The 20,304-nt window shown below is 42.1% G+C and overlaps 2 protein-coding genes and 1 pseudogene across 5 annotated transcripts; 1 reads left to right on the forward strand and 2 right to left on the reverse strand.

The window, feature by feature from the left end:
- Positions 1 to 77: 77 nt before the first annotated feature.
- Positions 78 to 6,711, reverse strand: SMIM8 (small integral membrane protein 8). Of its 3 annotated transcripts, none has more exons than XM_087718781.1 (4): positions 6,629 to 6,711; positions 2,384 to 2,454; positions 2,137 to 2,275; positions 78 to 746 (listed from the first exon to the last, which is right to left on the reverse strand). In XM_087718781.1, exons 3-4 carry the CDS (start codon positions 2,269 to 2,271, stop codon positions 588 to 590), a joined length of 294 nt encoding a protein of 97 aa, XP_087574907.1. In that variant the 5' UTR covers positions 2,272 to 2,275; positions 2,384 to 2,454; positions 6,629 to 6,711; the 3' UTR covers positions 78 to 587. The 3 variants fall into 3 exon arrangements, with proteins under 3 accessions (XP_087574907.1, XP_087574906.1, XP_087574908.1); XM_087718780.1 differs by lacking the exon at positions 6,629 to 6,711 and adding an exon at positions 5,206 to 5,298; XM_087718782.1 differs by lacking the exon at positions 2,384 to 2,454 and having other exon boundaries at positions 6,629 to 6,680.
- Positions 6,712 to 9,658: 2,947 nt separating this feature from the next.
- On the reverse strand, positions 9,659 to 10,499 carry LOC106550477 (ropporin-1-like protein pseudogene; annotated as a pseudogene).
- Positions 10,500 to 13,975: 3,476 nt separating this feature from the next.
- GJB7 (gap junction protein beta 7) lies at positions 13,976 to 19,466 on the forward strand. Of its 2 annotated transcripts, XM_087718785.1 has the most exons (3): positions 13,976 to 14,070; positions 16,707 to 16,790; positions 17,820 to 19,466. In XM_087718785.1, the coding sequence occupies exon 3, from the start codon at positions 17,847 to 17,849 to the stop codon at positions 18,624 to 18,626; it is 780 nt and encodes a 259-aa protein (XP_087574911.1). In that variant the 5' UTR covers positions 13,976 to 14,070; positions 16,707 to 16,790; positions 17,820 to 17,846; the 3' UTR covers positions 18,627 to 19,466. The 2 variants fall into 2 exon arrangements, with proteins under 2 accessions (XP_087574911.1, XP_013923889.1); XM_014068414.2 differs by lacking the exon at positions 16,707 to 16,790.
- Positions 19,467 to 20,304: the final 838 nt, after the last annotated feature.

A 20,304-nucleotide genomic window follows, 5' to 3' on the forward strand; every position in this document is an offset into this window, starting at 1 on the left:
TTTAAACCAAAAACTTAATATTCCACTAAATGGAAATATGCAGACAAGCTCAAAATATTGAAATAACACATGGGAACATATTTTAACAGACTAGTTTTATTGCCTTGAGTAAAAAATGTCAATCCATCAATCATTCAATACACTAAATCATAAATAAGTTACTTGGGAATAGATTATGGCACAGTTTTCCCTTATTTAATATTTAAAATATTTAAAATTTGCACAGATGAATGTTTGAACAAAAGACACATTTTAGAAATGTTTCTTTGAGTGACTTACTTAAACACTGATGCTTAATAATAAACTTTAAAATCAGGCAGTGCAGTTCTGGCAATAATTCTAAAGCATCTATGGGCACAGTATAGATAAGAAATAACTTGCATATATTCTACGGTATCTTTTCTTATAATGGGCTTTACTCAAAATATTGATCAATAACAGCATTTCATCCTGGTGTTTAAACTGAAATATTTGGTTTTAAAAAGCATTCATTGTATAAAAATAAATGCTAATGCTTCAAAATCCTGAAAGTTGCCAAAATCAAACATCGTGTTCCATGTTGATATTTAAATCGACACTGAGTTTTTTCAGTCCCATTTTGAAGTTTTGCGTTTCATAAGTCTGTTTCCTTCACTGTCAATAGCTTCATAGAGATCCTTTTTGTTTTCTTGTTGTGCGTGCAAGTACCCGATATAAGCTACACAAAGAGTAACTGTCACGAGGCCAAAAGCCATAACTGTTTTGTTCTGTGAAAATAAAAATAACAGCTTGAAATCCAGACATTGTATTTAATCCATGTTCTATAAACCATACAACCTAAAAGTATTTTATTAAGCTATGTCCTGATGACCTATTTGTTCTGACCTAGGCATCCTGAGAAAGCATAAATCACAATCTTAGTCCCAAAAACCTTTTTTATTTATATGGCTGTGAATTATGGCCATTCCAGGGGTGGGTTTCAACCGGTTCGCGGTGGTCCCCGTGAACCGGTTGGTCGGCGAACCCGGAAGTAAGTAACTTCCGGGAACGGCGAAGGGCCCACCCGCTCGCCCGCGTTCCTTACCCGGTTTTGACGAGTTCTGCACTTCCACGCATGCGCAGGACGCATACAGCGCCTGCGAGATCCTCCAGGAGCAGCTGGAGCATCGCACAGACGCTAGTACGCATGCGTGCGCTGCGCACATGCACGAGGACGCCGCTGGCCCCGTTCCAACCGAACCGGTTGGAACGGGGCGAGAAACCCACCCCTGGGTCATTCACAGTCCGCATGGCTTCACAAACAGTCTGTGAAGATTCCGACAGATGTCTGCTTGAGTTGCCATAATCTTTCAGGGGAATGTTGATAAACACCCATCTTATATCCCTTGAAATGCTGCCAGAGACCTAATTGCCAAACGCAGAACAAGGCCAAACCTAGCACAGAGTCAAACAGAACTTTTCAAAGCTTGAACCGACCAGATGAACTAATTGCTTCCTGCAAAAGCTCACATCCTGTTTGCTCCTCTTATATGTCTTATGGGAGGGGCCAATCATCTCCAAGCCTTACTCCCGAGTCAACCCTGTTTTCTTAATTGTTTTTGCCTTCTGGCAGCCCTGCACATTACGCACATTGGGAACAAGCTCCTGCTGTTCTTCTGCCTCACTGATGTCACACTGATGGCAGCAAATAACTACCAGATTGCCTTGGCCCCCCTCTCTGCCTCCAAAGCAGAGCCCTCATCCAAGCCTTCCCCAGACTCTAGACTGGCCCATGTTCCTCTCCAATCTCCTCACTGTCCGACTCTGCTGCCAGTTCCACAGCCGGCGGCGGACTACAACATTATTTTATTTTCCATCTTAATCTAGCTTTCAGAGAGAAAAGCAAATGGCTAGAATTAAGGCTTCAGTCCTCTATATAACTGGAAATAAACTCCATCCAATACTATTGAATTATTGAGCAGAGAGTTTAGAATTGCACTGAAGCCACTGTGACCATTAGGAAAAAGTTGACATAAGATCCAACTGTGTTTTTGAAAACTACAGCAAGTGGCAGCACCACTTAAACAACATGTTAAACTCGAGACTATGAAACTGAGATGCAAGCAAAAAGATGGATGTATTTAAATCAGTTGTCCCAAATAATTGCTGTTCTCTTACAGGTTTAATGAAAAGTTCTGGATTCACAGCACGGAACAAAGTAGTTGTTTGGACACTTCGGAGGCCCGGGATTCGATAATCTTTCTTTTTGGGTACTTCATGTTGTACGTCTGGAGGTTGCGGTGCTGAAGACATCTTACTATGGCAGAAATATTTGGACTGTGTGACACTTTGCTAGTATCCTATATTCTAATTGCAATCTAATTGACAAATAACAATAAAAATCCAGGTCTATTATTTCCCAAACCTGGAAAATGCAGTGAGGTTGCTAGCCAAAGACCTTGAATGATTATTCTGTTTTTCTTTCTTAGCACCTTCCTGTCAAAACAAAACAAACACAAAATTGTACATCAGTAAAATTGTACATCAGGATGAATTCCTGACTATGTCAAGTAGAGTTTCAAACACTGCTAGTCAGTATAACTAGGGCCAAAGCAAACAGAATATTATTGAGCCAAGGTGGCGCAGTGGTTAGGGTGCAGTACTGCAGGCCACTTCAGCTGACTGTTATCTGCAGTTCAGCGGTTCTAATCTCACTGGCTCAAGGTTGACTCAGCCTTCCATCCTTCCGAGGTGGGTGAAATGAGGACCCAGACTGTGGGGGCGATATGCTGACTCTGTAAACCGCTTAGAGAGGGCTGAAAGCCCTATGAAGCGGTATATAAGTCTACTGCTATTGCTATTGCTAATACATTATTTTGAAGGATATTATATAACTTCCCATTAAGCTTAATTTAATACGATCCATCCACTTGATAATCCAGTGTTTCAGCCTTCCCCAAAGTTGTGTCATCTGGATACCTTGATCTATGACTTCACTGTTCATCAGTTAGGGAAGATAGGAACCACAGTCCAACAAGTTGGCACAATACTGTCCCCAGATTTATGAGTTAAAACCAATGAAGTTAATTAAGAAACAACTAAGGAAGCAGCTGAAGTTCATAAAGGTAATGCATGTTTCACCTGCAGACATCTTGATATTACACGGATGGAAGACTCTGGAAAACTGACAAGATAGGATTAGTGGGCAATAGACTCTTCCAGTCTCACTTCCTAGCCACCAGTGTTTAAGATGGAATGGAATCCCCTTGAGATGCATTTGGTTTCCACTCTCTTAAAACCTGGCTCAGCACATAAACCTGGCTTATCCGCTATCTGATATCCAGTATTTTGGATCTAAAAAGGGGAAAGTGGCCTAGGCATGTGTATATATTCCACATTTGCCTATACCCCATACGATTCCAAGAAAACACCGGTAGTCCCGCCACTTCAGATCGCACAGGGTAGGCCTCCTCCGAATTCCATCCGCCAGTCAGTGCCGACTGGCGACTACGCGGAGGAGAGCCTTCTCAGTTGCAGCTCCGACGCTATGGAACAATCTCCCCGTGGAGATCCGTACCCTCACCACCGTCCAGGCCTTCCGCACGGCCCTCAAAATCTGGCTATCCCATCAGGCCTGGGGATAGGACTTTACTCTCTCCCCGCCCGAATGCTGAGTGAATGTTGTGCTTTTATGGTTAATTTTTTTACTCACGTTTTCTTTTATGTCTTGTCTCGCACTCCCTTCCCTCATTATTGTAAGCCGCCCTGAGTCCCCTCAGGGAAAAGGGCGGCCTATAAGTGTTCAATAAACTAAACTAAACTAAACTAAACACTTACAACAGTCCATTAGTGACCATTCAAAGTTACAACAGCACTGAAAAAAGTAACTCATGACCATTTTTCACACTTGCAACCATTGCAGCATCCCCATAGTCACATGATCTAAACTCAGATGCTTGGCAACTGACTCATATTTATGATGGTTACAATGTCCTGGGGTCATGTGATCCCCTTTTGCAACCTTCTGACAAACAAAGTCAATGGGGAAGCCAAATTCACTTAACAACTTCAATGATTTCCTTAACAACAGTGGCAAGAAGTATTGTAAACCGGGGCAAAACTCTCTCAACAAATGTCTCACTTAACAGAAACTTTGGGCCCAATTGTGGTTGTAAGCCGAGGACTACCGGTAATGCATTTGATGCTCAAAGACGTGCATATTTCAGAGGATGCCATTGAGTTTTAAAACTTGAAGAAAGGACATACAGTCAATGCCCGTGATGGTGAATCTATAGCATGCGTGCCACAGGTGGCATGCGGAGCCATTTGTCAGGGCACCCGAGGCGTTGCCTCGTCAGCTGGCCAGCGCGCATGCGCGTGCTGGCCAGCTGACTTTGGCCTTCTTTTGAGACCATTTTTCGCCCTCTGAAGGCTTCCTTGAAACCTCCGGAATGTGAAAAACTGGCCCTACGGGCAAACCAGAAGTTCAGGAACGGACTTCTGGTTTGCTCATAGGGCCGGTTTTTGCCCTTCGTAGCCTTCAGGACAAAATATGATCCTATGCCCATAGGGACAGTTTTCTGTGCTCTGGAGGCTTCAGGGGAGCTCCTGAAGCCTCCGGAGGTCCTGTGGGGGGGGGAGGTTTTTTTCGCCCTCTTCAGGCTCCTATAACTTGGGGAGGGTGAAAAAAGCATGCCAAAATTGGGGGGGGGGGGTGAGCGCTGGTCGTGTACGCATGTGCAATGGGGTTGTGTGCATAGCATTATGGGTGTGGCACGCCCATGCATGACCCCCCCTGCGCTCCCCCCACTTTTGGCACATGAGCCAAAAAAGGTTTGTCACCACTGGTCTATGCTATGCATTTGAGGTAACTTCTTATCCTCCTTCATCCAAACTAAAGACTATTATAATTCTTCTTCACAGGGGACCTGCTTCTATTTATTTTGGTTGCCCTTCTGCATCTTCTTGAGCTCTGTAATATGCCTGAAAATGTGACGATAAAAATTGCATTCCAAATCCCGCAAGAGTAATCTTTGCCATAGATTTTCATTCAATGAGCAATTCTATTTTCAATTGAATTCCTTTGGTTTCTAATATGGAATCTGCCTTTTTCACATTGGCTGCACACTGGGTTGACACTTTTATCCAGCTGGCTATCAAGATCCTCTTGATCAATCAGTTCAGATCCTGTTAATGTGTAAGTCACAGATGGATTTCCTTGCACCAACATTCATTACACTTGCTTGCATTGTTATTTAAGTCCTGTGATGACCACCTGCCAGTTTGGAAAGTGGATTTGTCTGTGGCATTCTTCCACACTAAAAGCCACATACCAAACTGTCTTCCACCAGAAAAAGAAAGAGAAGGTAGGAAGGAGAAGAAAAAGGGTAGGAGTAGGGAAGAGGTAAGGGAAGGAAGAAGGGGACGGAGACAAGGAAGGAATGAAGTAGAGAAGGAAGGGAGGGAGAAAAGAAAAGAAAGAGAAAATGAGGTGGTGTCTTAGCAGGTGCAACGGATGGTAAACACAGCATTTTAAACTACACCTTATAACCTTCCAAATGGGATAATAATAATATAAGAATGGCAAAGAAAAAGAATAAGTATGTGAATGTATATCTATAATCTGTACGTAAGAGAATAAATGACAGTAAAAATATAAAGCATAATATAGGAAAATAATATTTGGTCATAAGTAGCTAGGTTTAAATAAACAAAGAAATGTACATAAAAATGGATAACGTATAAGGAGATTATGAATGAAAGATAGAAATGTATAGTAGGAAAAACACTAACTGCAAAGATTTGGAACTGCGGTATGATATACAATGGAACTTATTGTTCCTATGTTGTTTTTAAGTTATGTGTTTGTTTTTGTTGATGTGCTTATGTGTTTAAAATAAAATAAAAATTACTTACAAAAAAAATAAAATCAAAGAAGCACTTTCCTTCAAAAAAACCAACAACAACAAACTATCTTCCACCATATCAGACCATATTTACGTTCTAAAGGTAGCAGCCTAGAGACTCCCATCCATAGCTCTCCCATCACTAAGCCATTGAAAGACAACGTGCAAACTTTTTTTTTTCCTTTAGGGGGTTTTCCTTGTTAAAGAAGAAGTACAGTGGGAAGCGAGGAAAACCTGAGTGGACCATCACAATGCCAGCATCTCATCTTTGAAAAAAATTCTGCAAGCTTTCCTGGACTCTCTACAAAGATTTTCCCAGCCCTACTTTAGAGAAAACAAAGTTTGAACCCGAGATCGCCAACGTGGAAAGCCGAAGCACAAGCAAAGAGCTCGTTTTTTCTAACCGTAGCACGGCTGCCAGGAAAAAAAAAAATCCGGACGGTCCCTGCGTCCGGGTCTATTGTAAGATAGAGCCCCAGCCCCAGATCTGGAACCCTCTTAGCAGTAGCTCCCTGCTAGCCTAAATCAGTGGTTTCCAACCTTGGCAACTTTAAGACCTGTGGACTTCAACTCCCAGAGTTCCTCAGCCAGTTTTGCTGGCTGAGGAACTCTGGGAATTGAAGTCCACAAGTCTTAAAGTTGCCAAGGTTGGAGACCACTGGCCTAGATGACCGGGCGCCCTCTTCGGTATTTTACTACGCTAAGAGAAGCATTCCTAGGAAGACAAAAGCAAAGCATCGAAAGTCCTCTAGCTTCTTGCTCACCTCCCTCCGCGGGCAACCTGAGCGGATTCCGCCCTGCACACATTCCCAACGCAGAGATAAAGAGGATTTTTTTGGGAAGGGGGGGGGGGGCGTTTTCCGCCTCTGCCGCTCTTTTGGGCCTACTCGAGAGCGCCCCCTATTTTGCGGAGGCCAGGACGACGCTTTGCTTTACACGCTAGACGCCTGGGTTAGAAAGAGAAAGAGTGAGATCAGTTCAAGAGATTCTTCACAACCATGATCTGGATGGCTGAGAATCTCTACAGACTTGTAGCTGTACAATTAGGGATGAACACCCTTTGGGTGGTGTGGGAGTAGGAATGGATTTCCAGAGGAAAAATTGCAGACTACAGGAACCAGGACCACTACTCAGGTGACCCTGAGGATACAGATAAACCTCCAAATGCTTCAAGAATCCTCTAAAAGGATGCAAATTACCAGCTGTCTGCATGGAATATAAATCCTTCGTTCCGCATTATTCTGTCAGAGCTGAAGAAGCTTCTTGGATGAGAAGCGAAACACATTCAAAAGAAAAAAACCAAGAAAGTCCAGTGACCTCCTGAAAAAGCACCTTTGGGACGATCAATTCAAGAGTTCGTAAGCAAGAAGGCTGAGCTTATAATTCCAGCTGCATCACCAAACTGCTGTGAAGAGGATGAAGATTTGACAAATCCTAACAGCTATTATAATGCTATAGGGAGAAAGCTTTCCAAAAGTAGGTTGTGTTACCGGAGCGGTCTGACTAAGACAATTCTTGGCGGACAAAGTTGCTCGGTTTCGTTCGGACTTGGACTCCACCGCAGTAGATCCAGCCGAGACACAGGAGGACCACTTGGCGAATCATCTCTGGGTTGAGTTCCAGGATGTTGCCTCTGGGGATGTGGACAAGGCCATTCGAGCTGTAAGTGCCTCCACCTGTATTCTGGACCCGTGTCCCTCCTGGCTGGTTGCCAACAGCAGGGAGGTGACACATGGCTGGATCCAGGCGGTCGTGACCGCCTCCCTTCGGGAGGGGCACTTCCCCGCCGTACTTAAAACGGCGGTGGTGAGACCCCTCCTGAAGAAACCATCTTTGGATCCAGCCATTTTAAACAACTTTCGTCCTGTCTCCAACCTCCCCTTTATCGGGAAGGTTGTTGAGAAGGTGGTGGCCAGCTTCAACGGGCCTTGGAGGAAGCTAGTTATCTTGACCCCTTCCAGTCTGGCTTCAGACCTGGTTACAGCACAGAAACCGCTTTGGTCGCATTGACCGATGATCTCTGGAGGGCCAGAGATGGAGGCTATGCGTCCATCCTGGTTCTCCTTGACCTCTCAGCGGCTTTCGATACCATCGACCATGGTATCCTTCTGCGACGACTGCGGGAGGTGGGAGTGGGAGGCACTGTTTTACAGTGGTTCTCCTCCTACCTCTCGGACAGGTCGCAGTCGGTGTTGGTCGGGGGGCAGAGATCGTCCCTGAGGCCCCTAACATGTGGGGTGCCGCAGGGTTCGGTCTTATCCCCCCTACTATTTAACATATACATGAAACCGCTGGGCGAGATCATTCGGAGGCACGGGATAAAATACCACCAATATGCGGACGATACGCAACTGTATCTGTCCGCCCCGTGCCAACTCAATGAAGCGGTGGACGTGATGAACCAGGGTCTTGAGGCTGTTAAAAACTGGATGAGCGCTAACAAACTGGTACTCAACCCGGACAAGACCGAGTGGCTGTTGTGCTTCCCTCCCAATAATTTGGCTACTGTACCAACACTTAGGCTGGGGGGTCAAATTTTATACCCCTCAGATAGGGTCCACAACTTAGGAGTCCTCCTGGACCCACAGCTGACTTTTGACCACCAGCTGTCAGCTGTGACCAGGGGGGCATTTGCCCAGGTTCGCCTGGTCCGCCAGTTGCGGCCCTACCTAGACCGGGAGGCTCTCACAACAGTCACTCGAGCCCTTGTGATCTCTAGGCTGGAATACTGCAATGGGCTCTACATGGGGTTGCCCTTGAAGTGCATCCGGCGACTACAGTTAGTCCAGAATGCAGCCGCGCGAGTGATAGTGGGCGCACCGCGGTTCGCCCACATTACACCTGTCCTCCGCGAGCTGCACTGGCTACCTGTCGGTCTCCGGGTGCGCTTCAGGGTACTGATGACCACCTTTAAAGCACTCCATGGTAGTGGATCTGGGTACTTGAGAGACCGCCTTCTGCCAATTACCTCCCTTCGACCAATTAGATCGCACAGACTGGGCCTCCTCCGAATCCCATCTGCCAGTCAATGCCGACTGGCGACCACACGGAGGAGAGCCTTTTCTGTTGCAGCTCCGACCCTGTGGAACGATCTCCCCGTTGAGATCCGTACCCTCACCACCATCCAGACCTTCCGTGCAGCCCTCAAGATCTGGCTCTCCCAGCAGGCCTGGGGATAGGTTCCCAATTCACCCGCCTGAGTGTTTGATTGTTGAACGAAAGTTGTGTTTTATTACTTTTCTTTGTTCACATTTTGTTTGTTTTTTGATACTGCACCCCCCTCCCTTGTGATTGTAAGCCGCCCTGAGTCCCCTCAGGGAAAAGGGCGGCCTATAAATTTTAATAAATGAAATGAAAAAAAAAATGAAAATCCAAGCTACCTTCAAGTTGCTCTTCCTACTCCTACAGTTTTCCAAAATCACATTGTCAATTAGGAGCGGATGTTTTATTCCTCTGTGTTTGGTTAAGTTTCCTGTCTGTTCAGGTGGAAAGAGCTTGTTTTCAACTAATTTATTTTATTTATTTATTTATTTATTAGACTTATATACCGCTTCATAGGGCTTTCAGCCCTCTCTAAGCGGTTTACAATTTTTTTTAGCAAATTGAGTCAGCATATTGCCCCCACAGTCCTGGTCCTCATTTCACCCACCTCGGAAGGATGGAAGGCTGAGTCGACCTTGAGCCAGTGAGATTTGAACCGCTGAACTGCAGATCACAGTCAGCTAAAGTGGCCTGCAGTACTGCACCCTAACCACTGCGCCACCTCGGCTCATATATATATATATATATATATATTTAGGTGTTATAGATTTTATTGGTAGTTCACTAACTGAAAAGGACATTAGAGATTACATAAATGAAAACTCTAATTTTATTACACTATTTGACATGACATTGTGCTATGTACTAAAAAATTGTTACTCTGAAACATTCCTGTTTTAAGGCATCAATTTTACAGTGGAGAAATCTGCAGTGCCAACCATATAGTCCTTACGTGCCACTTGTTCTTTAAGAGACTTGAGAAAAGACTCAGATACGTCCTCTGTTATTTCATCATCTAAGCTAGCCAAGTAGGAATAGAGAAATTGAAAAGTGTCATATGGAATACGGGCTGGTCCACCCTCTGGATCATCCGTTAGAATTTCACATGCATGTTTCATTGAACTGAGCAGGGTCCCGCCAAGAGCACTACAGCCAAGGGCAAAAAATTTCATCCATTCTATTCCATCTTCAAAGGTATCTAATTGAAGAAGATTGCGCAGTTGTTCTACTGGAAAGCACAAAGTCTTCCACTTTTTATGGAGATCTATTAAATCCAGTCTTCTCGTGAGACAACTGTTTATGCAAAACTTTAAGGAGGCCAGGGGTCAAACCAGTATTGTTTTTCTATGTGGCAACTGGCATTTCAACACGTTCTTTCACAGGAAGAGGCTCTCCCCTTGACAAAGCATAGAAGTACCCATAGGACCATTGGAGAACATCACGTGGTTGGGTCCTGATAGCTGCTTTGGTAAATTTGTTTTTATGCTGTTTGACTGCATCAATTATCACACCAATTAGCAATCTGAAAGTTGTTGGTAAGCAGGTAACTGGCCTGTAGTTGCCTGATGCTACCTTTTTTGTTGGATCTTTCATTATCAGGTAGGTTTTAGTCAGATGTTAACCTGTCTTCAACCTCTTTGCACCGTTGGTTAAATTGCTTGGCAGTGAATGGGTGGCAATGAGGGGGTATAGATATTTCAACCAAAACCCATTCGGTTCATATTCACCAGGTGCTGATCAGTTCTTCCTTGCCCACTTCTCCACCATTTCATTATTATTTTCAATTTATTCACCACCCAACTCCAGTGGGCTCTTGGCAATGCACAAATCTTAAAAAACATAAAGCCAGCTAAAATATTAAATCAGGCAGAAAGATTAAATCAGGTAGAAAGCACCAGCAAAATATTCCCATTTGGGACCAGAGTGGGATGATCAGAGATATTCTGGAGATCCACCTGCAGCTTAAATAAAATTCCAACTACAAAGGATTAAGGTCTGGAGGCATCTGTTCCATGCATGTGGGATTCAGTCATTCATATGTATCTTACCTATTTGACTATTAAGTAGTGTTAAAGCAGGTGACTTTCACATCTTGTCGATAAGTTAAACTGCCCTTCCTATCATGCCCAGCAAGCCTGGGCCGCAATATACCTGCAAAGCTTCTCCTGAAACCAATTTTGTTCCATTCAATAGCAGCAATAGCAGTAGACTTATATACCGCTTCATAGGGCTTTCAGCCCTCTCTAAGCGGTTTACAGAGAGTCAGCATATTGCCCCCAACAATCTGGGTCCTCATTTTACCCACCTCGGAAGGATGGAAGGCTGAGTCAACCCTGAGCCGGTGAGATTTGAACCGCTGAACTGCTGATCTAGCAGTAGCCTGCAGTGCTGCATTTAACCACTGCGCCACCTTGGCTCTTGGCTGTCCTTGGCTCAGGACAGACGTCTGATAGAAGTTTGAATAGCTGAATGTCTTTTGTCCTAGGGTTTGCTCAAGTAGAATGTATTAAGATTATCCTTTTATCTTCTTACTAGCTGATAACCCGGCATTGTCCGGGTATTTATTTATAGGGGGGAAATGTCTGGACCAAATGTAATTTCTAATGTAGGATTTTCCCCCTTACCAGAGGGATCTCCCTTGTGGAGTACTATGAAGCCATTACCATGGCAACTCCACTGCGCTGTACAGCAGAAGCCATTTTATGGCAGTACAGTAGAATCCATTTTAAGGCACAAGAGGCTGTATCTTAACAGAACACACACACCAAGGGGATTTAGGGGTGTCTTACCCCACAATATTTTTTTCCAGAGTAAGTCATCTGTGTACTAAGTTTTGTTGAAATTGCTTGAGGCATATATATATATATGTGTGTGTGTGTGTGTGTGTGTATGTATGTATGTGTATATATGTATGTGTATGTATATATATATATATAGATAGATAGATAGATAGATAGATAGATAGATAGATAGATAGATAGATAGACAGACAGACAGACAGACAGACAGACAGACAGACAGACAGACAGAGGAGAAATTTGGCTGCAGAGCTGTGGTTCAAACCTCTTCCTGGGAGTCACAATGTAATAAACTTATTCTCTTCTTATGTGGAGCGTCCAATTGAAAGTCAAAAATTAGCAGACCACTTAGGGAGCCTTCTACAGATATGTTTGGATTCAGACTACAATTCCCAGAATTCCTAGGCAACAACATGGCCATTGCCAGTCAACATATGTAAAGAGCCTGGGGAGGGTATCATAATCTAAGATTAGCAAACCATACCTTCTTATTTAAACAGAATGTGACATTTATCTGTGTAAATGCAATTCATATACTATTTGTTTGCAAATAGGAAAAAAATGAAAATGAAGACAATCTGCATTAGTACCAAAGATTCAATGAGCCATCTGTGTTTTGTGTCAATATTTAACTCACAGCGCATCATCTGCTCTACTAGCAGTTATTGTTGTGGCAACAGCTTTTATAATGAATCCTTACTGAAGAAAACAAAGTAGATGTTGGTAGCAGTCAGCTCTCTTCTAAATTCATATAAATCAGTGGTTCCCAAACTTGGCAACTTTAAGACTTGTGGACTTCAACTCCCAGAATTCTCCAGCCAGCAGAGTCTTAAAGTTGCCAAGTTTGGGAACCACTGATATAAATCAACAAATCCCATGATTGCCAAGTTCTACAGCTCAAAACTGATTTGGGTCAAAGGAGGAAGTCCAATACATTTGGTGGACATCAAGTTGGGGAAAACTGCATGAGAACAAGCTGTCAACATGAGCCACTGACTTACCTGTCAAAATTGTGTGTTGTATGTGTATCCTGAGTCACAAGTATTTTTCATAAAACACAGAAGTGAATGTTTACATCTCGAAATTAAATATCTTATCAAAATTAAAACATTGCTATTTCTATACTACTATGTTGAAGGAAGCATTGAATTAAATTGCTTGGCTTGCTTTGGTAAATAAAGATTAAAACAAATGAGTCACTAATTAAATAATACTGAACAAAAAAGAGAAAGGACACTTTAAATATCACAGTAGACAAACAGTGTTTTGTTCCATTCCTTTTCTCAGTTTTCATATATGTTTACATTGAATAAAGCAATAGGGCAGAAAATGTACCACAGAGCCACAACTATTGCTCAGAGCAGAATTAGGCTTCTGTCAGACAGCTAAAAGTGTAAATGACAAAAATACAGGTAGTTCTCAACTTATAGAAGTTCATTTAGTGACTGTTTGAGGTTACAATAGCACTGAAAAAAGTGACTTATGACCATTTTTCACATCCATGACCGTTGCAGCATCCCTGAGACCATGTGATCAAAGTTCTGAATATTTTATCTCTTATATGCCTTCATGAGGTATTTTTTTCTGGGTTCCACCACAAATCCGCGAAGCCCTTATCCGCGGAGACATTAGCGCGAAGACTAATTCGCACCGTACTAAGCGCTAAGGAAAAACGCGACCCTACCGCGATGACATAATCGCAGAGGGCAAATCCGCGCATTCCCAAGCACTCAGTACCCTAAACCTAACGCTAAACCTAACGCTAAACCTAACCCTAAACCTAACCTTAAATCTAACCCTAAAACAAACCCCTAAACCTAATCCTAACCCTTACCTTAATTGAAATCGGCTTTCTGCCACGGCGCCGTTTTAAAGCGCCCTTCTGTTGCCGCGCTGTTGTCGCGGCGGTGATGACGCGCGGTGATGACGTCGCGGCTTTAGCGCCGCGATTTTATCACCGCGATTTTGACGAGCGCGGTTTTGTCGTGCCACGTTTTTTCTGTACTGGCTCCTCTTCACCAAAAGAGGTCATTATTCATTGGTCAATAAGTCCAAGCCTAGTTGTCTCTCAACTACTCTTTACCTCAGGTATTTCCAAGCTACGTATCAGTTCTGGTCCACACTAATATTATTTTGAAAATGAAAGGAAAGAACAGATCAGGAACTACTGCGGTAGCCAAGAAAAGACAGGCTAGGTTTCTCTTTTGAATAATATATTAGAACAATCAGGTTGCACTTATGTGTATTGCACTGCCTAGGAAACCACCCGACTCCATTTTCAAGGCTAGCTATTTTCGGGGAAACGAAAGATTAATTTTTAATGCTCCTGAACTCTGCTGTGCTGACAACCACCTGCTGCTCTGAAGGTAAGTATGTTTTCTAGTGATCTTAAGCAATATGTAGATGTGTTCTTCTAAAATGGGTTGTAAATAATAGAATGCCATCTTTGTGGTTAGCTTGGTGGCATGTAATTGTGCTAAGTTTGGTGGCACATACTTGGTCAAAACAACTTAGAATGTAAAACAACAAAAATATTGTTCCGTTGATAAAAGGTGGTTGTTTGAGTTGAGATTCTAAGTAAGTTTGAGTTTGTGTCATTCCTCCCTCTCCTTTTACTTTATTGTAAAAATGTCCTGGTGGTTCTTTTTAAAAGGCATCACAGCATTGGTTGAAACTGCATATTAATATTTGTTGTTCTGAAGTCTTGGAGAGCCTTTTAAATCTCACTAAAAGATTCTTTCCAACAAATAAAGCAGATTTCAAGCAGAGTTGACTCTTCAGAAACAGTCTCATATGGAGGGCACTGAAGTATCAAATTGTATGGTGATCAAGGCATGAGTTATTGTTCTGAGCAGGGCCGTAATTGATTCATTAGCTGGGCAAAGATCTCTTCAGTCAGGACCTCAATCTGGTGCTCAAGCAGGAGCCATTCAGGACCCCCAAGTTACAGATTGGGGGAACCACAACACCATAATGAGAAACTACAGGATAGCCAGGCTATTCCTGGATGAAGAATAGCTCCATTTTGCTTGAGTTTATGCTGAGCTTTTTTTCTTCTCATTCAGTTCCTTACAACTTCCAGGAGTCAACTCTAGACTTCTATAAAACTTCAACCCGGCCTGTATGGTGATGAATAATTGAATAAAAACCCCGTGTTGATGTCCCCTCACCTCAAACTAGCAGGTTTTCCAACTATAAATGTTGAATAACACTGAGGAAAGGGACAAATTGGGTGGTCCTCCATACTAGAAAAACAAGGGCTTGATCTTTCCTCTCCCATAACTATCAATTGGAACCATTTGCTCTAGGGTGAAGCTAATCAAGACAATGTCCCAACTCTCAACCCCTCTGTGAGAGACTGTGGGAAAGGCAGTGGTGAAGTTCAGTGGTACAAGAAGAGGGAGCTCAGTCCAGAAGTGAAGGAAGCATTTCAAAGAGACTCTGCTTAAATTGGTTTACAATAAGATTTTTCTTGTTTTTACAGTTTTAAAGATTACCCATATTTTTCGGAGTATAAGATGCACCTTTCCCCCCATAAAAGAGGGTGAAAATTTGTGTGTGTCTTATACATCGAATGTAGCCCCACCCACCCACTGGCCCCCACCCTTTGGCCTCTGCCTCCCAGTAATTTCCCTCCTTGCAGCAAATAGAGAAAATAGGGTTTGCTATGGCAATCCCTGCAGCCTAAAACAGCTGATCATTGGGAGCCCCCTGCTTAAACTAAAATTGAAGGTGAAACTTGCTATTTGCTGCAATGAGGCAAATTGCTGGGAGGCAGAGGCAGATTTTTTTCTTCTTCTAATCAGGCTAAATTGAAACTATAACTATAAATGCCTATAGAATGTTCAAATTATTAGACTTGTTTTTTAAAGACTGTTTTATTATTGTTCTAGACAACTTAACAAAATGAAGAAGCTTTTTAAAATAAATGATTGATCTGAAGAGGCCCAGTGCTATTGTCTCTTATTTTAAATAGCAGGGAATGATGTATACTTCCAGAAAGCCACATCAATTTTAAAAGCATCTGTACAAATATAGTCTGAAATGTAACACCACAAACAGTGTATATCTTCTGTATTATTTGCTGTTTGGTGCAATGAGGCAAATTGCTGGGAGATAGAGGCAAAAAAATTTTCTCTTGTTTTCCTCCCCAAAAGCTACCATAGGTGCGTCTTATACTTCAGAACATCTTATACTCCAAAAACTATGGTATGTTTTTACTCTAATTGGCATTAAATATCCCTTCCTGGACTCTGCATGGCTCTTGATTCTTTGCCAGCTATGTGAGGCTTCACACAAGGTGGTCCAGAAGAACATCATGATTAAATGAGCAATGCTAAGAGGTCTCATAGGAGCAGGAGGCCACACCTCTCCCATCCAGTTCTCAGCAGTGGTCATTCACCAGAGCAACAAGTCCTGGTCCTGTCCCAATAGCAAGAGCATTTATATACCACTTGATCACATTTCACAGCACTCTCTAAATGGTTTACAAAGTCAGCATATTGCCTCCAACAATCTGGGTCCTTGTCTTACCAACTTTGGAAGGATGGAAGGCTGAGTCAACCTACCAGCCCTCAACTATGAGTGAAAGGAGGCCATTGCTGTAATATCTCAAAGGTTTTAAGAAATGACACTTGTCATTTTGATACTTGTAGCTTGATTCTTTCTGCCTTTAATTTTTTTAAAAAAAGAATTGGATTTGGAAGACATGGAAAGTGCTTCAAAAGCTCATCTTCTTTCCCCTGAAGCTTGGAAGCTGTTTGTTCTTACTCTTTCGAGAGGCATGGTGGTTGGTTTAATAGCACCTGACATCTTTAAACTCTTGCATCTTGAACCATTCCCACTATTCATACATGACTGTAATTTTTATATAATGTAAATTTTACAAGTAATCCTTGTTTGCTACAATTGGGACCAGCAACTCAGTCATTTAAGTGAAGTGCCACTAAGTGAAACCATGACTATGCTTACAATCTTACTTTAGCTTTCCTTTGCTTTACAGACCTGTAAAGATTATAAATGTGAGGACTTGCTTGCAAAGTTACTTTTTCATCACTGTCATATCTGTGAAAGGTCATTATACAAGGTAATTGCTAAACAAGGACTGCCTGTACCACCACCTGCTTTATCTAAACACATGGCCACACATATTTAGCCATTTAAAATTGTTATTTAAGATAATGCACTTTTACCTTTTTTTTTTTTAAAAAAAGGATTACAATTATCAGTTACATTTTATATCACCAAAATACAAGAGGAAAAATGCAGCTTTTTATTACTGGATGAGGCAAGGAGGGAGCATTGTAAATGAGAGATCAAGTGCTATTAAATGAGAGAACAGCACCCTCTAGTAGCAAGAGAGCAGAATTAAAATTAAATTAAATATTAAATTTTAAATTCCCTCGAGGCAAATTTCTCAAGGGAAATAACATAGCCCAGTTGCCTTTTGAAAAAGCACCTTTGAATAGAATTCAATTGCCAGTTGGTCTCTGGCAATTACCCAAACTTATTTCCCTTTGTTGTTTAAACAGTGGCATTTCACCTCGTGCACACTTCCCTTGATTTTCTGTAACCTTTACATCCAGGAGTCATCGCATACCCACGGATTCTGCCTGTTTCATAGGTTACCGTTATACACACAGCATCTAGATCTTGTCTTGTACACAACCAAATTCTTTAATTTTTCCATCTTGACTCAAGAGATTCTAGTACCTGAAATTCCTATATACTATTTTGCTTTTTAAATGCTGATGAAAAATCTACCTATTAACCAGGGGTGGGTTTCTTCCAGCATTACTGCCAGTTCGGTGCACGCACGATTTTGCACTCCATGCGCATGCGTAGTTGCCTATAAATAGGTCTCCACATGCCCAGAACGTTTTAAAAGGTCAAAAAAAGATGTTGCGGCAACCGGGAACCGGTTGAAGGGCGTGGCGAGCATGCCGTCCCTACTGGTTCGGAGACCCAGTCGCCATTTCCACTACCAGTTCCACCGAACCGGTATGAACCAGTAGGAACCCACCTCTATATATTCCTTATACTCTGGATCTACCTCCCGTATATATTATTTGCTTAAAGAGGACGTTTTCATACTACATGTCTCATTTTGTTACAGTTCCTTGGCCTTCTTGAAGCAGAAACTATGAGCTGGGGATTCCTGCGAGATATTCTAAGTGGTGTAAATAAATACTCAACAGAAATCGGCAGAGTTTGGCTGGCTATTGTGTTTATATTTCGCGTCCTTGTCTACGTTGTAGCTGCCGAACACGTCTGGAAAGATGAACAGAAGGAGTTTGAGTGTAACATCAGACAACCTGGCTGTGAAAATGTCTGCTTTGATCATTTCTTCCCAATTTCCCAAGTCAGGCTTTGGGCCTTGCAACTGATCATGGTTTCTACGCCATCACTTCTAGTTGTACTCCATGTCGCTTATCGAGAAAGCAGGGAAAAGAGACACCATACAAAGCTTTATAAGAACCTGAGAAGTATTGATGGGGGGTTGCTCTGCACCTATCTCATCAGCGTCTTTTCCAAAACTGGATTTGAAATAGGCTTCCTCTACTTGTTTTACAAGCTGTATGGAGGATTTGATGTACCCCGCCTTGTGCAATGTGACACAAGTCCTTGTCCAAACACAGTTGATTGCTACATATCCAAGCCTACTGAGAAGAAAATTTTCCTGTACATTGTGGTGGTGACATCCTGTTTGTGCATAGCCTTAAATATAATTGAATTCATCTATTTGATTTTCAAATATTCGGTCAAATGCTGCTTCAGGAATCACATCAAGAAAGTCCGAAACTCCAAAAGTGAATGTAAAACAACAAATTCTATGGCTCACAATGGTACTACTGTGTCTCTTGACCAAGATTCACCCAGAAACCAAGGAGATGAAAAATATTTGGGTCACCTCCAACTATAACAAATAAAATAGCACTCAGTTAATTTTGATAATGTTAACATTAGAGCAGGGGTGTCAAACTCATATCGTCATGGAGTCACCACATGATATATCCCGACTTTTCCCCCTTCCCTAAACAGGGCATGGGCATAGCCAGTGCGTGACGCATCCGGCCCGCGGGCCATGACACCCCTGCAATAGAGCTTCAGATAATAAGGGTCTGATTATTTTAACCAACATGCTGCATATTTAGTTTTTTCTGCATATGTGTAAGGTTCATGAAATTTGCATCTCTTGGAATCTCCTTCTAAGTCAGGGGTATCAAACCCGCGGCCCGCAGCCCGGATGCGTCACAGTGAAGGAGAAAAAAGTCATGATACATCATGTGACGTCGCCGTGACTGCGAGTTTGATAGCCGTTCTAAGGGATTCATAAGCATTGATTTTCTGATACAGATAATGCTAACTTAACTGTTGATATTTTGCTGCAGTTCTTTCAAAACATCTGTTTTCATTCTTGATTTTTTTTTCAACCAAAGGGATAGCAATTTAACTTTCCTCATTCTGGCAACTGTCAGAAATCCAAGCTGACAAGGCCAAAAGGAATCACTGGAAATATAGGAGTTGCAAGAAAATTGCTGTATTCTATTAAGAGAAGCCTCTTTTAGATCATCATGTCGTGAAAAATTGTGTCTAATGATGGAAACCTTATTTTTTCACCCTTTTTTCCCAACATGCAAGGTTTTAGTTGCTTAAAGAGATTTGATTGTATTTAATTTTCACTTAGTTTTCCTGCTGCAGTTATTTATGTCTTCTGTGCATTATTAGCTGTGTATAATTTTAAAGTACTGTGTAAAATGTGTGTGCCTTCTTTTCTGTCATGTTCTTGTAAGTTCCTCCCCCTATCATGGCTTTACTGGCCTCTGTGTATAATGTATTTATTTGTTAGATTTAAAGACCACCCAACCTCAAAGTTACTTTGGGTTTACATTTTAAGAGTAGAAAAACAAAGATAAAATGCTCATATATGTCCAGAAAAGATAAGTTATAAAAACATACCAGACAGGAATTCAGCAGTCACTCTATCCCACCAAGGATCAGGAAAAACAGCCAAATTATAAAAGATTTACAGTATGTGAAGATGGAAGCCACACAGATCTCATATGAACCATATGGTGTTCCACTGGGCAAATGCCAGAACTTAAAAGGCATTTTTGGGGGGTCTCAAAAGATAACACTGTTTAATTGGTAGGTGAAACACATCAATTCTGCCCACTCTTAATGGACAGGCATAAACCTGCTTTTGTAGGTGATAAGCAGCATCTTGAATTGTACTGTTTACTAGCAACTAATGCAGCTTGTAGGATAGTGATATCATGCAGGAAGACCAAGACAGGCCAATTATTGCTTGTGTTACTAATTCTGGACCAGTTAACTTCCATGTAGTCTTCAAGAGCAGCCCCACATAAAGCATAATGCAGTAGTCCAACTATGAGGTTATTAGTCTGGAGATCCTCCTGATCCGATAATGGGTGAAATTAGTATTAAATCATACCAATATATGAGGGATAAAGACAATGAAATGGAGGCCTAATCACATTATACTGGAAAATTATTCTTAGTAGTTCAACATCTGGAAGGGACAAGATTCCCCCTTCCAAGAATTAAAAAGATTTAAGTTAAAATCCCAATCTTATGTC

The sequence above is a fragment of the Thamnophis sirtalis genome, unplaced genomic scaffold, assembly GCF_051295495.1.
Source record: "Thamnophis sirtalis isolate CommonGarterSnake01/CBP01778 unplaced genomic scaffold, rThaSir2_p1.2 scaffold_6, whole genome shotgun sequence".
NCBI classification, from domain to species: Eukaryota; Metazoa; Chordata; class Lepidosauria; order Squamata; family Natricidae; genus Thamnophis; species Thamnophis sirtalis.

Coding starts and splice junctions, on each gene's coding strand:
- GJB7 (XM_087718785.1), top strand. CDS start 17,847: ATGAGCTGGGGATTCCTGCGAGATATTCTAAGTGGTGTAAATAAATAC.
- SMIM8 (XM_087718780.1), bottom strand. CDS start 5,289: ATGTGGCTTTTAGTGTGGAAGAATGCCACAGACAAATCCACTTTCCAA. Junction 2,455..5,205: donor CACAGGACTTAAATAACAAT/GCAAGCAAGTGT, acceptor TTGTTTTGACAG/GAAGGTGCTAAGAAAGAAAA. Junction 2,276..2,383: donor AACCTCACTGCATTTTCCAG/GTTTGGGAAATA, acceptor TTTCTGCCATAG/TAAGATGTCTTCAGCACCGC.